The following is a 15,967-nucleotide window of genomic DNA, read 5'->3' as shown; positions in this document are numbered from 1 at the left end:
ACTTTCTAAATAAGGCGCAGCGCATTTAGCTCCATCCGTCTCCGTAGGAATTATTTTATTTTATTTTATTTTTTTATTTACGGTGGTTCAACAGCTGGTTGGACCCTCCGCACGCTGACCAATCGGATCAGACGCCTGTTATCGGCAGAGAGAGAAGAAAAAAAAGAAAAAAAAAAAAAGCCCTCACAGTCGCCATGATACAGCAGCGGAAAGAGCTGAGAGGGAGCTAGAAAACAAAAGAGAGCACGCAGCGGTCCTCGCGATTTGGTATGCTCTTTGCAGGTAAAAAAAAAAGAAGAAAAGCGGACTCCTTTCTATCAGATGAACTTCCCGCTTCTTTCGCCGCCGTGCTTTGGTTTTTGTTTCGTGGATGGTTGCGGCGCTGCCGTCGTTTTCTTCGAAGCAGGACTTTTATTTCAAGAGGAAGTCGGTGAAGCTCCGAAGAATTCAGGCTCTGTTAGCTTTCGGAGCTAACGCGAGCTAAAGCTAAAGCTAAAAAAAACACAAAAAAAAAAAGAGCTCGCAAATTTGGCCCTGCGAGCTCGTCTTTTTTGCGCCGCTCGGCTGCTTCTCGTGTTTTATGTCGGCGACGGTGATTCCTGCTGGTGGGAGGCGAGATTAGCAGCGGCTAACTTCATGCGTTGTTCCGCGGCCTGGTGTTTATGCGCAACTCTCCGCTTTGCTATTATGTAAACAACGATAGTCTGGTGTCTTTTTAATGGGATTTGGCACAACGTGCGCGCTTCCCTCTCCTTCGGGCATTTTCACCAACTTCACGTGTGGTTTTTTTTTTGTTTTGTTTTGTTTTTTTTCTCCCATTTTTGCTTGTTAGCAAGCGAGCTAGCGTCAGTTACCCAGCGGATGTCATGTGTAGCTCGATAGCTGTCTGTTCAGGTTAAGCTAGGCTAATCGGTTAGCGAGGAGAAACATCGAGCTTGTTTTTTTTTATTACCAAGTTTTGAAATGCAATTTCCTCATCGCGCAAATTTAAAATCTTCGCGCGTTGTTAAAAGCCTCGTTTTGTAGTTTATTATGGAAACTAATGCACTTGCAGTTTTTTTGTTTTTTTTACGTTTTTAACTTATGTAACGTCAATGAAATCACAAATCACAGGAAGCTGCTAACATGTAAAAGTGTCCTGCTGGAGAAACTTAACTTGAATCACTAAACTTACTCCTCCTTGATTTGTCAAAGACCAACTTTAATCTTTCTTGCCGACGTTTGACAATTGAGTTCGTTTAAAATTGCCACTGCAGATGTGGACTTGATGGCATCACCTCGTGAGTGATTTCGGGAGATTTCAGCGTTGCTTTCAGGCCAAAACTTACTGAATTGATCTGCAATTGATGACATCGGGAGAAGGTTTACTGTGTTTTTTGAACGACATTTAAAATCCAGATGTTCTCTGTAGTGTTATAGGAATGCCCAAGGAAAAATATGACCCGCCGGATCCCAGGCGGATGTATACAATTATGTCGAGCGAGGAGGCAGCCAACGGGAAGAAGTCATACTGGGCTGAGCTGGAAATCAGTGGTGAGTATTGTCAAGAGTTTTCCCTGCATTTGTAGGTAAAGCCTAAAAGACTGTTTTTTTTTTTTTCCCTGATTATTAAAATGTAATATTTTATATCCCGACACAATTGGGTGCAGATGATTACTGTGTCTTCACTGTTCAAGACACGTCATTTATGCTTTAGTCCCAAAGTGGGTTCTGACTGTAAAATAGTTTTTTTTTTTTTTAAACTGGAGTTGCTACATTGGCAGGCACCAGCATAACATTATTTAGTTTGTCTAGTTAGTTTATTGGGGAATTTATTGCAGCCTTGTAATTGCGCTCAAGCATCATTTGAATCATTGTGAAATCAGCTCGCACATATTGACTAGTGGGAAACAAGTTATTTCCAGGTTCTTCTTTTGGCGCAAGGGCAGCTGGATCCTGGGATTTCTTTTTTTCTCATGTCACTGCAGGCCGAGTAAGGAGTCTCAGCACAGCACTGTGGTCTCTCACCCACCTCACTGCCCTGCACCTCGGTGACAACTCTCTGTCACGCATCCCGCCAGACATTGCCAAACTACACAACCTGGTGTACCTGGATCTCTCATCCAATAAGATCAGGAGCCTGCCGGCAGAGCTCGGCAACATGGTGTCTCTCAGGTGAGTGATTTCAGATTATACATTTACCTCAAAGTCCGGGCACAGCCGTTGCTATCACGGGTCACTTGGGACTTTACATTTAATCATAGCTCCCTCCGTTTCAATTTAATGTTGAAGGCCACATTAACAATAATTCTAAAGTTGGCAAGGTGGCTTACAATCTTGATAGAAGCAATGTGGTAAATAATGTTTTTGAAGGTGGCTAAAGATGGTTGTTTCTTAGGAGGGCTGGTGTCTAATGATCCAATTCCCATCTGTCCTCCACAGGGAACTGCTTTTAAATAACAACCAGTTGCGGGTTCTGCCATTTGAATTGGGGAAACTGTTTCAGTTACAAACACTGGGGTTGAAAGGTGAGTGGCTTGTCAATGCGTTTTGTCGCCATTTCCGCCTTGAAATCCCACTGTTTTCTTAGCGATGATTCAGCCCGATTTGCTTTTCTTTCACCAGGAAACCCACTTGCACAAGAAATTATGAGCCTCTACCAGGAACCTGATGGCACGCGGAGACTGCTCAGCTACTTGTTAGACAATCTGGCGGGGGCTATCAAGCGCAGTGAGTCTTCCCCCTCTCTCGCTGTTATGAGATTGGAATTGGAATTGTTTATTGCTATAGTGTTGCTTTTATTTTACCAAGAGATAGGCTAATCAGTACGTATAAATGGGGACACTGTGAATCCAACAATTTGTGTGCCGTTTCTTTTTTTCTTTTTTTTTAAGTCTGCATCAAGACGCCTGTATTCACGTTGGCTCCCATATTGAACCCTTTTCCCTCTGCTTAGTACCAACAGAGCAGCCTCCAGCCCGGTCATGGATCTCACTCCAGGAACCAGACCGAACACGGCCCTCAGGTAAGGACACAAAACCGGACTTTGAACTTTGAACTTTGATGCTCATAAAGTTTTTTTTTTGGTGTGGTTAGTCGCTTTGTGCTGTGTGCAGTCATGATCAGTTGAACCACGCTGGCTCGATGCAAATGCTTTTCCACTGCACCACACAGAAAGGTAATATTGTTTACCTGAACGGCTCATGAAGTACTGCCATTTCTGATAAACATATTATTTTTCAATTTAACTTCTCACAATAAAAGCTCTCTGTCGATTAACTGGTGGAAAGCTTTTAGTGTGACGGCAGCAACAGAAGAAAAGGCTCAGTTTCCATCAGCAGTAACTTAAAGTAGCTCTGATGTGGCTGAAAGCGATTCGTAGGCAGACAAGCAGGGACACGGACATAAAGAAAAACCACAGAGCGTCTGTCCGGTAGAAGTTCCAAAAGTCCTGAGAGCTGAACTCGGAGAGTATACAGCGATTTCTCTCCAGTCTCCAGCATAAGCTGCTGAGGACAAAAGAGGAGACTTGCAGGGGTGGGCCATGGTCAGCTGTGCTACCGAGCAGGACCACAGCAGCACCGCTCAACACGGCTACCTTCTACTGAAGCTGAATTGCATGACATCAGGGTTTGGTGTGGCTAAATGTGGATCCAGCTTGTGCCCATAAAATTACTGTCAGCCACGTTTATCTCTTGTTGTTTAAAAAAAAAAAATTAAAAAAAAATACCAAGCTGAACAGATAAAAACTTCTGACCCCTAAGGCTAAATTGTAGCAAAACTAACTTATCAGTTGTTGTTTATTCTTTTGTTTCCTTTTGTTTTGTCAAAGCATCATACATTTTATGCAAATCACAGTATTCCAGGTTTTTCCCATGGTTTGGGAATATACTAATGGTGGTTGGCCCTGTTTGGAGTGGCTGTAACCTTTTGACTGACTCCGTGTTGCTTATATTTGCAAAGGATTGCACCATCGTGATAGTCAATTTGTCTATGTATAGACAGGAAACAGACGGCACAGAGTTTGAGTTGTATTTTAGTTATCTTAATTTTAAGGCTTGCATTAAAATACAAAGTAATCATGAAACGCTCCATGCTCCACCTTAAGCATTTTTTAAACATATTTGTGGAAACCAAAATTCATCAGCTTCTTTTGCACTTGTTTTGTCTGTTTCTCCCCTCAGCACTGTTTTCTGTGATGTGCTACAATGTGCTGTGTGATAAGTACGCCACACGACAGCTATATGGCTACTGCCCCTCTTGGGCTCTAAACTGGGAGTACAGGAAGAAATCCATCATTCAGGAGATCCTGGGCTGCAATGCAGACATCATCAGTTTGCAGGTGAGAGATGATAAAGGGTGTGTTCAGGTTTACAAATTATTTCATTTTAAATGATAGTGCAAATCCAACAAATTGGGGGGAGAAGGGGGTTTGTGGGTGGTAGCAGGATGTTATCAGCCCCACATCAAGTCAGTAATCCGAAAGCAGCACCTGATGAACTCCAATAATCCAATAACGCTGCAATAAATGCTCCCTTTGTGAGGCACTATGTTCAGTGTTGACTCTAAACTGCCGTGACATTTTTCTCATTTTGTTGGAATTGGTCAGAATTCCTTGAAATTTATATTAGTACGTAATTGTCGTTGGGGGTAAACTGATTATCAGCCTGAACAATCAGGATCTTCTTTAATATTGATCATTTGTCCAATTATCAAAATCAGAACTTTGTCTGCTGTGACTGCTGATTTAAATTAAAAAGTGTGTTCTTTTTAGATGCAGCTGCCTCTTTCTGAAAGGACACTGCCTGTAGTTTAATGTACTGCTCACCGCATTGTTGGATTGGTTGGACGCCACAACTAAATACAGTCAAGACTGTGCTCCATATTTGTGGGAGAGACGAGGGGAAAAAGGAACGCAGCGATCCATCGCTGAGACAAGAAGCTGTTTTTTTGTGTGTTTTTTTTCAGTAAAAGGAGAAAAAGTCACAAACATTATGTTACGTTTTGTATGAGCTAATATAATATTATATTGCTTCACTAAAAAAGCCTGAACTGATTTTGTGGTGTAGCATTAGTTCTCTGGCAGGAAAGAGAAGCCAGGAAGAGATTTTTCAGGAAAATAAATGGCAAAAATGACAGCGGATTTCTTCCAGGGGAGGCAAAAGTAGTGACTTTCAATTTGGTCTGTTATGTCTAAGCCCAGTTTCAAGCATAATGCTTATTGTTGCCCTGAAAGACTGCTATTTCTATCATTCACGTTTTTTTTGAGTGGTGTTTTTGTGTAACTTTAGTGCTAATGCTACAGTACCAATTAATATTTAGCAGACTGGTTACCAGTTTGAGTCGTGTTTCTACTCGTTATAGTTGATGGATGTAGTCATGGTGCTAGATAACATTAGGATGGATGTAGTCATGGTGCTAGATAACATTAGGATGGATGTAGTCATGGTGCTCGATAACATGAGGATGGATGTAGTCATGGTGCTAGATAACATTGGGATGGATGTAGTCATGGTGCTAGATAACACTAGGATGGATGTAGTCATGGTGCTAGATAACATGAGGATGGATGTAGTCATGGTGCTAGATAACACTAGGATGGATGTAGTCATGGTGCTAGATAACATTGGGATGGATGTAGTCATGGTGCTAGATAACATGAGGATGGATGTAGTCATGGTGCTAGATAACATTGGGATGGGATGGATGTAGTCATGGTGCTAGATAACATTGGGATGGATGGATGTGGATGTAGTCATAGTCATGGTGCTCATGGTGCTATAACATGAGGATGGATGTAGTCATGGTGCTAGATAACATGAGGATGGATGTAGTCATGGTGCTAGATAACATGAGGATGGATGTAGTCATGGTGCTAGATAACATGAGGATGGATGTAGTCATGGTGCTAGATAACATGAGGATGGATGTAGTCATGGTGCTAGATAACATGAGGATGGATGTAGTCATGGTGCTAGATAACATGAGGATGGATGTAGTCATGGTGCTAGATAACATGAGGATGGATGTAGTCATGGTGCTAGATAACATGAGGATGGATGTAGTCATGGTGCTAGATAACATGAGGATGGATGTAGTCATGGTGCTAGATAACATAGATAACATTGGGATGGATGTAGTCATGGTGCTAGATAACATTGGGATGGATGTAGTCATGGTGCTAGATAACATGAGGATGGATGTAGTCATGGTGCTAGATAACATGAGGATGGATGTAGTCATGGTGCTAGATAACATGAGGATGGATGTAGTCATGGTGCTAGATAACATGAGGATGGATGTAGTCATGGTGCTAGATAACATGAGGATGGATGTAGTCATGGTGCTAGATAACATTGGGATGGATGTAGTCATGGTGCTAGATAACATGAGGATGGATGTAGTCATGGTGCTAGATAACATGAGGATGGATGTAGTCATGGTGCTAGATAACATGAGGATGGATGTAGTCATGGTGCTAGATAACATGAGGATGGATGTAGTCATGGTGCTGGATATCATGAGGATGGATGTAGTCATGGTGCTAGATAACATGAGGATGGATGTAGTCATGGTGCTAGATAACATGAGGATGGATGTAGTCATGGTGCTAGATAACATGAGGATGGATGTAGTCATGGTGCTAGATAACACTAGGATGGATGTAGTCATGGTGCTAGATAACATGAGGATGGATGTAGTCATGGTGCTAGATAACATGAGGATGGATGTAGTCATGGTGCTAGATAACATGAGGATGGATGTAGTCATGGTGCTGGATATCATGAGGATGGATGTAGTCATGGTGCTAGATAACATGAGGATGGATGTAGTCATGGTGCTAGATAACATGAGGATGGATGTAGTCATGGTGCTAGATAACACTAGGATGGATGTAGTCATGGTGCTAGATAACATTAGGATGGATGTAGTCATGGTGCTAGATAACATGAGGATGGATGTAGTCATGGTGCTAGATAACATGAGGATGGATGTAGTCATGGTGCTAGATAACATGAGGATGGATGTAGTCATGGTGCTAGATAACATGAGGATGGATGTAGTCATGGTGCTAGATAACATGAGGATGGATGTAGTCATGGTGCTAGATAACATTAGGATGTTTAGTGAATGTCAGCATTGGCAGCTTTAAAGCTTTCCCCTTGTAAAATTGTATTGCCCTTTTTTTTTTTTTGCTAAACAGGCTAATTCTATAAGCACACGGTGGTGAGTGTTATGCTACACTAACAGCTTCCAGCAATGTTCGGCCTTGTTCAGGACAGTTTTATAAGTTGTGGAAGAGAAACTCCGGGAATCGGCTGTGTGCTGGTCTTGATCGGAGATGGGGGACGTTGACTCGACTGGGGATGGGCATTTTAAGACGAAGTAGTGTTTGATATTAACTTGAAATTATTAATCCATTCTTTAAAGACACCCTACTCCCGAATGACACACACACACACACACACACACACACACACACACACACACACACACACACACACACACACACACACACACACACACACACACACACACACTAACAGAGAGACTCATTAATGCCGCAAACTCGGCCTCAACAAATGTCATCAAACTTTGAAACCATCGACAAATCTGATGTGAAGCGTGTCTTTATCTTCTGAACAGCTGACATTTACATTGACTTTGTCCGGTGGCAAAGCAAGCCATTGACAGTTGATCTGGTAGATGGACTGTGATCAGTGCTTTGCTCTGTGTTAAGAGTTATGATATGCTGGCTTGACTTGGCAGAGTTTGCACTGCATCTCATATTTTCAAGCAGTTTCAGACGGCTGTTGTCTTTGCATATTCTGTGCTGTTTGTATCGCAGCAACTTATCTCGCAGTGCTACACGTGTTTTAACTCCACCTGGCAGTAATGCCTTCTTCTTTTTTTTTTTTTACTTTTAAGACGAGACGATAGTCGTATAAACTGTAACATTTTGACTGACTCTGTGTTGCTTATATTGCAGATCATTGCACTACGGTGGTGGTCCATCTTTTAAAGTAGACATTATTACTTTTGCCAAATCATCCAGTGAGCCTGCATGCCTAAAATTAACTAACAACACAGCTTGAAATTAAATATTAATCCAACTTTGTGCCCCATGTACCACAGAATTGAGAATTTGCTTCACCGGAAGTGTTTTCAAAAGAATATTTTTCATTTTTAACAGTGAAATAACTGATGGCTGTCTGGTGATTTGCCTCACCGGCCCTGAAAAACCCATAACTTTGAGCATATTTTGATTACTTTCTGATGTGTAGGGAGAAGGTGCTGGCGTCTGAGTTGGTCTGTTTTTTGATTATTTGTTTTATTGTGCCTTTGTATTTGTCTGTATATCAGGAAAAATGATGGTAGTACATTTTTTGAAATGTAAAACTATATAACAGTATTTTATTTTACATGTATCCATTCCTGAAGGAGAAAGGGTTCATTTAATCATGATCTCTCGTCTTATCTGCCAATTTCTTCATACAGCAATAAAACAAGTTCTTGTTTGAACTTGTGCATATAGTTTATGTCATTTCAGTGGAACAGTATCTTACGCCATCTGTTACCCTCCCCATTTGTTTAATTTTTTTTTTTAATTAAATGTTTTTTTGGAGGAGGGTGTCTGTTGTACTTTAATGTACCGTCAACATTTCCCATCGCTCCCCCTGGCACGTGTTTTTTGTTTTGTCGATTACAGGAAGTTGAGACAGAGCAGTACTACAGCTTCTTCTTGCCTGAGCTAAAAGAGCAAGGATACGAAGGGTTCTTCAGTCCAAAGTCACGAGCCAGAACTATGTCAGAGTCGGACCGAAAACACGTGGATGGATGTGCAGTTTTCTACAAGACAGAAAAGTATGTACCTGCACTTTTGAAGTTTTTCTACTCTGGCCTATATTTCTTGGACTTATTTGTTGTTGTTGTTTTTTTTTTTTTTTTTTTTTTTTGGGGGGGGGGGGTCTTCTTTACAATCAAACAAGCAATTTAAGATTTTGTGAATAATTGCCAGAATCACGGTCAATGAGTTGAAGTCCCATTTTTATCAAAGCAAGCACTGAAACTGCACATATCACCTGAACTCTGCTGAATAATCCATTTGATGTAGGAGCATTATTACTCCTTATTCACTTGTCATCAGTCAGTAATTCTGAGAAAGAATTACTGCAAGTTCAATCTGTAATACTAAGAAACTGTGACCTATGCCATGTTTGAGTTTTCTGGCGCTTCGACCCCTTAAGGCTGTTTTTCCACTGGCTCGGTGTCCGTCGCGTTCCGTCTCCGCCGCCGCAGTGAACAGCCGTCATTTAAAGTTCGGGCTTCGTGTCCCATCGGCTGCGCCGCGGTTCGTCTCGCCAGCGCTCAAGAAGCGGCTCGCCGCGCTGCTCCGCTGAAGACGGGCAGCGAGTCTGTTTCTGACGGAAGACGCTCGGAGACCGCGGCAATTTAGATTAATACAGATCGGCCGGGCGGGAAGTTTGTAGGGAAAACAAAATAAAACTCTGGGGAACATTTTTTTTTTTTTTTTTTTTTTTAAATACAATACCCACGTGCAAACTCCAGGTTGTAAAAAAATGTACTGCATCACACCGTGTACCCGTGCAGTCCTAATTTGGACAAGAAATGCGTCCTCCTCCTGCTAGACACGCAGTAGGTGAAGTAGTTGCCCAATAAATCGGAGGATTATTGTTTTTAATGACTAAAGCAGGATGTGTCAAATTTGTCTGTAAGCTGCAGCACAAAGTAGAAAATGACAACAATAACCACAAAACGGACAAATAAGAAACCGTTTAATGACGTTTACCCACGATAGAAGGACAGACGTGGAGGAAACGTGACCAAATGAGGAAGTAAGATAAAACGCTCCGAGTCTGACACGCCGCCGGTGGAATATGAAGCCGCGCAGAGGACGGGACAAAATCGCGGCGCGATCATTGGAATATGAGGGTTTGACCCACCTCACCGGTCTGATAAACCTACAAGTGAGAACGTGTGTTAAAAGGTTTTTTTATTGTTGCCCTCATCCTTTTCGATGACGCCATGATGAGTACATCGATGGTATCGCTGTCTAAGCGCCTCTCAGACTGATAGTAGTGTTTTGCTAATGGTAGTTATGCCTACTGTTTCTAGTGGCTAACATGGTTTTAGTCTGAGGCTGAAGCCTTTTTTTTTTTTTTTAAAGCTCCTGTATCCTGATGACATTGTCATGACTATTATTTCACCTGGGTTAAAGAGCATGTTTTTAACGTTTTGAAACCCATTAAGCTGCTAGCACAAATGTTTGATGAATTAAGTTGAGTGGACAAGTAGCACAAATTCTCATTTGTTCACTGTATCTTTATTTAAACCATTAGGTTGCACAATGTCCAAATTGCACTGATATTTAGAAACGTTTTACTAAAGTAACCAAATTTAATACAGTCTGTAATTATCTTGGTGCTTTGGCACAATGCTATTCTGCAAACTGAGTCATTTATGTATAAATTAGATAAAGAAAGAAGAAAAAAAAAAAACAATCAAAATGTTATCATACAAGAGCTATTGTGGAACACGGCTGCAATAATTCGGCGCCTGCACCACTATAAGTTGAGATAATGTTTTGATTTGCCATGCAGAGGTGCTTAACTCCATCTATTTACAGCATGTCATAAATTATGTACTTGTGTTGTTTTATTCATTTCAACCTACTCCTCGCAAAACTGGTTTTAAGTGCTCTTTTCCCTTGTCATTTCCTTTTTCTCTTCAGGTTCAGCGCAGTGCAGAAGCACACAGTGGAGTTCAACCAGCTGGCCATGGCGAACTCCGAGGGCTCGGAGGCTATGCTGAACAGGGTGATGACAAAGGACAACATTGGGGTAGCTGTACTGCTTGAGGTCCGCAAAGAGATGATGGAGCTCTCCTGTGAGTGGACGGTGCATTCTGATCTTTGGGACTTTTTATTTGGGTGCCTTGCATCTCTAGATTTGCTAATCCTGAATGGCCTTTTGTCTGAAACTCAAGAGAAGATGGATTTGGGATTGGAGATGGTGTTACAAATGTTTATGGTGCATAAATAATTGATCTTATGGCAGTGTATTTCGTATATCTTAAATATTCTTGGATCGTTTCTCCCAGTTAAATCTTTTTGCCCTCCTTTTTAGCTGGAAAGTCACTCCATGGTATGGAGAAGCAGCTGCTCCTGGTAGCCAATGCCCACATGCACTGGGACCCAGAGTACTCTGACGTCAAGCTGGTCCAGACCATGATGTTCCTGTCAGAGGTGAAGAACATAGTGGACAAGGCCACACGCAGCCTCAAGTTGTCCTCCGTCTCTGGTGAGACCAATGCCATTCCACTGGTGCTGTGCGCTGACCTCAACTCCTTGCCTGACTCCGGTAAGAAGCGAGACTAAAGCTGGTAGCTTACTTTCCATTTCCGCGGGTACGCTTGGCTTAAATTCTGTCATTGGAGGGCCTATGCTCAGGCTCTGTGTGGACAGCCATGTGCATTCAATATATTGTGACCATGCAGACTTGATAACGATTGATTTGTTGTGACAAGAGGTAGAAGTATGCTGTATCATCACAATAACATTTGGTATAATTTTTTATATCGTAACAATGGCAATGTTCTGACAAATAGTGACTTTAGTAGTGGGGAAGTTGTTTCTTGATAAAATATTGAAGTGTTTCAGGAGGTGTTACCCGTGACTATGAATGGGAGAAAAGAAACTGTAAGAACTGATATATTGCCACGGCTGCTCTTTCTATGCAGAAAGTGATAGCAATTTCTTTGGCAAAATAAAAAGCAAAAATTAAATATGAGAAAAGATTGACGTGTGAATGTACCAAATTTAAAAAGGCCGTTGCATGAGAGCAATGGTTGCATGGACAACGAGAGATACAAACACATTGTGGGAAGGACTGGAACACAATTCACGTCCAAAAGCATCACAGGAGACACTGTTTTGTTTGTTTGTTTGTCTGTCTGTCTGTGTCCTTTAACACCCCTTATTTCTCATGTTATTCTGTTGATAAAACAAGATAATGTGTTTCTGTTTTCTCCATCACCAAGTTAAAAAAGATTTTAATTTTGTGATGTAGTGGTGATTGAATTACTGGTTAACTACAGTAACCAAAATGTCCACCTTAAGACTTTCAACTTATTGTTTTCTTTAATACCAGTAGAAACAGACCAGCTTTGATTTCATGGGACCATGCCTTTAAAAAAAACAAAAAAACCCAACTTATTCTGATAATGGCAACATCGTGTGTCTGTGCAGGTGTCGTGGAATACCTGAGTACTGGCGGAGTGGACTGCACCCACAAGGATTTCAAGGAGCTTCGTTATAGCGACAGTCTGACCAAATTCAACTGCAACGGCAAGAACAGCACGTCCAATGGCAGGATCACCCACGGCTTCAAGCTGAAGAGCTCCTACGAGAACGGCCTGATGCCTTACACCAACTACACCTTTGACTTCAAGGTAATTGTACAGATGGCGCAAAGATTTTATGTTTTTTTGTTTTTGTTGTTTGTTTTTATACAAATAGAATATCCACACCTACACAAGTTGAAATTCTCAAGCATAAGGAATTTGATAGTGTACATTATTAAGTCAGTCTCTCTTGCAAAATGTAGCTGCGGTCACTTCTCTCTTTGTCTCCTCAGGGTGTCATCGACTATATTTTCTACTCCAAGCCTCACCTGAACGTGCTGGGTATCTTGGGCCCTCTGGACCCCCACTGGCTTGTAGAGAACAATGTCAGCGGCTGCCCACACCCCCACATCCCCTCTGACCACTTCTCCCTCTTTGCTCAGCTGGAGTTGCTCCTGCCTAACATGCCCCCGCAGGTCAATGGGCTCCATCTGCCTGCGCGAAGGTAGTGATACCCTGCCGCACCACCAGGGGGAGCTGCAACCTGCGGCCTCTCTCCCTCAACCCTCCTCCCTCCCATTACCAGCTCTTCCCTCCACCACACTGGAGGAGGAAGACAAGAAAACACAACCTGTAAAATATTCGTACAGTGAGGTCTGGCTGACAGGGATTTCGTATAATGTTATAGATATTCTATATTTTTCTTTTTTCTTTCTCTGTTTATTTTTATGTTCTTTTTTTAACTGCTCGATTCAGTCCCCTTCGTGTATCATATTTTGTGTTTTGGACTTCCTTTCCCTCTCAAATCCACCTACCCCCACCCACTTTGCTTTTGTCTTTCAAACTAGAGGGGATGGTAGCTCATTCAGATTCATCACATCGGGCACTGTTTGGTTTCAGAGCAAGGGGAAACTTCAAAGGGGCTGAGGGGGGTGACATTAACCTGAAAAGCTCCACAGAGGATGGTCTGCCTGTCTGTCTGTCCTGTATAAATCTGAAACCAGCAAAGACAGCAGACTCGTCAGTCTCAGACCTCCATCATTGGCTCGTGCACGTTCTCCCCTGTACTTTGGGCAGCCAGCGTACTTCCTCAGTCTTTCTATGGCACGCGCATTTGTCAAGTCAGATGTGGTTGGGTTAGAGGCAGCTTTTTGCTGGTAGTTCAGCATCCCCGGAGGTGGATGTAGCGCAGCTTGTATGAGGCGAGATGTCCTGCTGTTATTCTGTGGTGCTGAGGCCTTTTAGTGTGGTCATGGCCTTCCGTGGTGCTACAAGATAAGTCTACACCTCTGACCCCAGCCCTGTTGCATTAGCTACCAAACCTGCAGATGCCCGGAGAACCAGAAGCCCCAGCCTACATTTGCCTGATTCCACACGGGGCAGTGTGTAGTGTTGTCCAGGAACGGTGGTGTGAGAATACTGAGAGCAGCTACCATCCTATTTGCAGACTGTTTCACCCCAGCTTGTATAGTAGCTAGGTGTGTCTTGTGCTTAGGAGCTCACGTGGCCCACGTATCACCTTTTTTTTTTTTTTTTTTTTTTTTTTCTCCTTCAAGCAAGGGTCGAAGGATTTGGGCTGATGGGCAAGGCGACGGGAGGAGGGGGAGGGGGGGCTATCACAAATCTTTTCTTTTGTCTTGATTGCTTTTAGGCAGAGAGAGCGAGTAATGGCTGATACACAGGAATAAAACCAGCATTCCTCTCACTGTCGGGAGTTGCCATCCAACTCTACACATGCAAGCTTACACACGCATATACACACACACACACACACACACACACACACACACACACACACACACACACACACACACACACACACACACAAAGGTAATATACAGGCAGATCTGTAGCACTGTCTCCGAGGCCAGTAGTGACTTTCCCCAGCCATAAATTCCATACACAAAAGCAGTGGTTTTTTTCACAAGTGTTTGTACAGAATAGAAATCTAGACTCAGTCTTTACATGATTGTATATGAACCACAAAAGACCTGTTTTCTGGCGTTTTTTGTACGAAGAGTAAATTATGATCAGATTTGAGAAGAAAAAAAAAGATTGTATTGTAAACTATGGCTAAATTTTTATCCAGTTAATGTTAAGATGAATTGATATTACCAGCTTGTACAAAAGACGTAAGAAGAGGTTGTTCAAGGCGTTCGCTTTCACTACTTTGCACTCCCTAGAAATTAACTGTAATTAGTGTATCGGTAAATGTTTTTTTTTTTTTTTTCTTCCTCCCCTCTCTCTGCCGTTGGTTTGATTTGCCGGCATATTGCTGCGATGTAAATAGACACTGAGTAAACTCCGCCTGTTGCTTCTCACCCATTAACAAAGCCATTGATCCACATCGCTGCCATCAGTTCTGACCCATGGACACGCGTGGATGAGTCACATCTGTTCATCTATGTATCCCCCTCAGTAGTGATGTGTGACTGACACAACCTATATAAATCCCACATGTATATCGTGCCTCACTGTAGCAGTTGACGTTGTCTTGCACTATTTACACACGACGAACGCCTGAACAACCTTTTCTCCTTTTATTTTTAAATACTGTTGAGACAATTGTGAAGATTTTATGTCCTTTTTTTTTTTTTTTTTTTTGGTTTTTGTTAATGTTTATTTCCTTTTTTATGAGCTGTGACAATGTTCTGATGATGTGTATATCCTTCCTATTCATTGAGCTCTCTAGTAATCAGGTATGCTTTCGCCACCGACCCTCTCTCCTCTCTTTAAGGACCACGAGTAGGGAGTCTTATCTTTATAAATCCACTCTGTTGATTGTGTTGCTCCCTCTTTGTACCTTAGCACAGCTCCACGCCCAGGCCCCAGAAATACCCCGGCCCACAGCTCCCTCCCTGGCCATGAATTTTAAATCTCCCTAAGCCTGTCCGTCACACTTAATACCTCCCGCCCCCAAACCGCCCAGCCTCAGACTTTACCAACCCACTATATTACTCAAGCTGTGTCTTTTTAAAATCCCCTTTGCTCAACCACTTTGTATAGGTTTCCTACCCTTGTCACTGCAGCTATAGTGCCATTTGTGGACCCCCCTGCCTCTGTATTGGAAAGGGTGGAAGGCCCACTTTTCTCTGCTTTTGGATGAACAAGGGATCAGTGAGTTTTAGCTATTTCTCTCTGAAGGCCAGGCTAGCAAAATCAAATTTGTCGCCTCCCAAACAAACAAGTGAAATACGTCAGCGGTGAGACGATTCCTTCAACAGTCAATGCTTTTACACGGATGACGAGCACTTAGTAGATTCAGACGCAGCTCCCCTCAATCTCTGTCCCATATTACCGAGTAAAGATCTCATTACTTTAATGTACGTGTTGAAATGACATTTTTAAAGCCAGAGGGAAGCAAGTAAATAGGAAGATTAAATTAAGATCAAGGTCTCTTGTCCCATTTTTTTTTTTTTTTTGCCCCCAACATGCTTTATTTTTTTTTAAACTTTTTTTTTATTATTTTTTTCCCCAGTGGAAACCAATGTGTCCCGTTTTGATTTTTTTTTTTTTCTTTCCTTAATGGCATTAGTATTGTAGTAGATTTAAAGGGTAGCTTTTTTTTGTAAAGTGTGAATAAAAGATGTATCTCATGTTTCCTTTCTAAAAAGATATTGAATTG

General features: G+C 42.1%; 1 protein-coding gene across 1 annotated transcript; it reads left to right on the top strand.

The window, feature by feature from the left end:
- The first annotated feature begins 202 nt into the window (after nucleotides 1-202).
- Nucleotides 203-15,953, top strand: cnot6a (CCR4-NOT transcription complex, subunit 6a). The gene is made up of 12 exons (XM_069720006.1): nucleotides 203-282; nucleotides 1,412-1,533; nucleotides 1,968-2,154; nucleotides 2,422-2,507; nucleotides 2,605-2,709; nucleotides 2,936-3,004; nucleotides 4,164-4,321; nucleotides 8,690-8,844; nucleotides 10,733-10,887; nucleotides 11,127-11,360; nucleotides 12,248-12,450; nucleotides 12,636-15,953. Exons 2-12 carry the CDS (start codon nucleotides 1,422-1,424, stop codon nucleotides 12,849-12,851), a joined length of 1,680 nt encoding a protein of 559 aa, XP_069576107.1. The 5' UTR covers nucleotides 203-282; nucleotides 1,412-1,421; the 3' UTR covers nucleotides 12,852-15,953.
- Nucleotides 15,954-15,967: the final 14 nt, after the last annotated feature.

Source organism: Brachyistius frenatus, unplaced genomic scaffold (assembly GCF_029030835.1).
Source record: "Brachyistius frenatus isolate BFR_SWC_R1_liver_20210118 unplaced genomic scaffold, ASM2903083v1 Contig_229, whole genome shotgun sequence".
In the NCBI taxonomy this organism is placed as follows: domain Eukaryota; kingdom Metazoa; phylum Chordata; class Actinopteri; family Embiotocidae; genus Brachyistius; species Brachyistius frenatus.
This window is presented reverse-complemented; position numbering and strand designations above follow the sequence as displayed.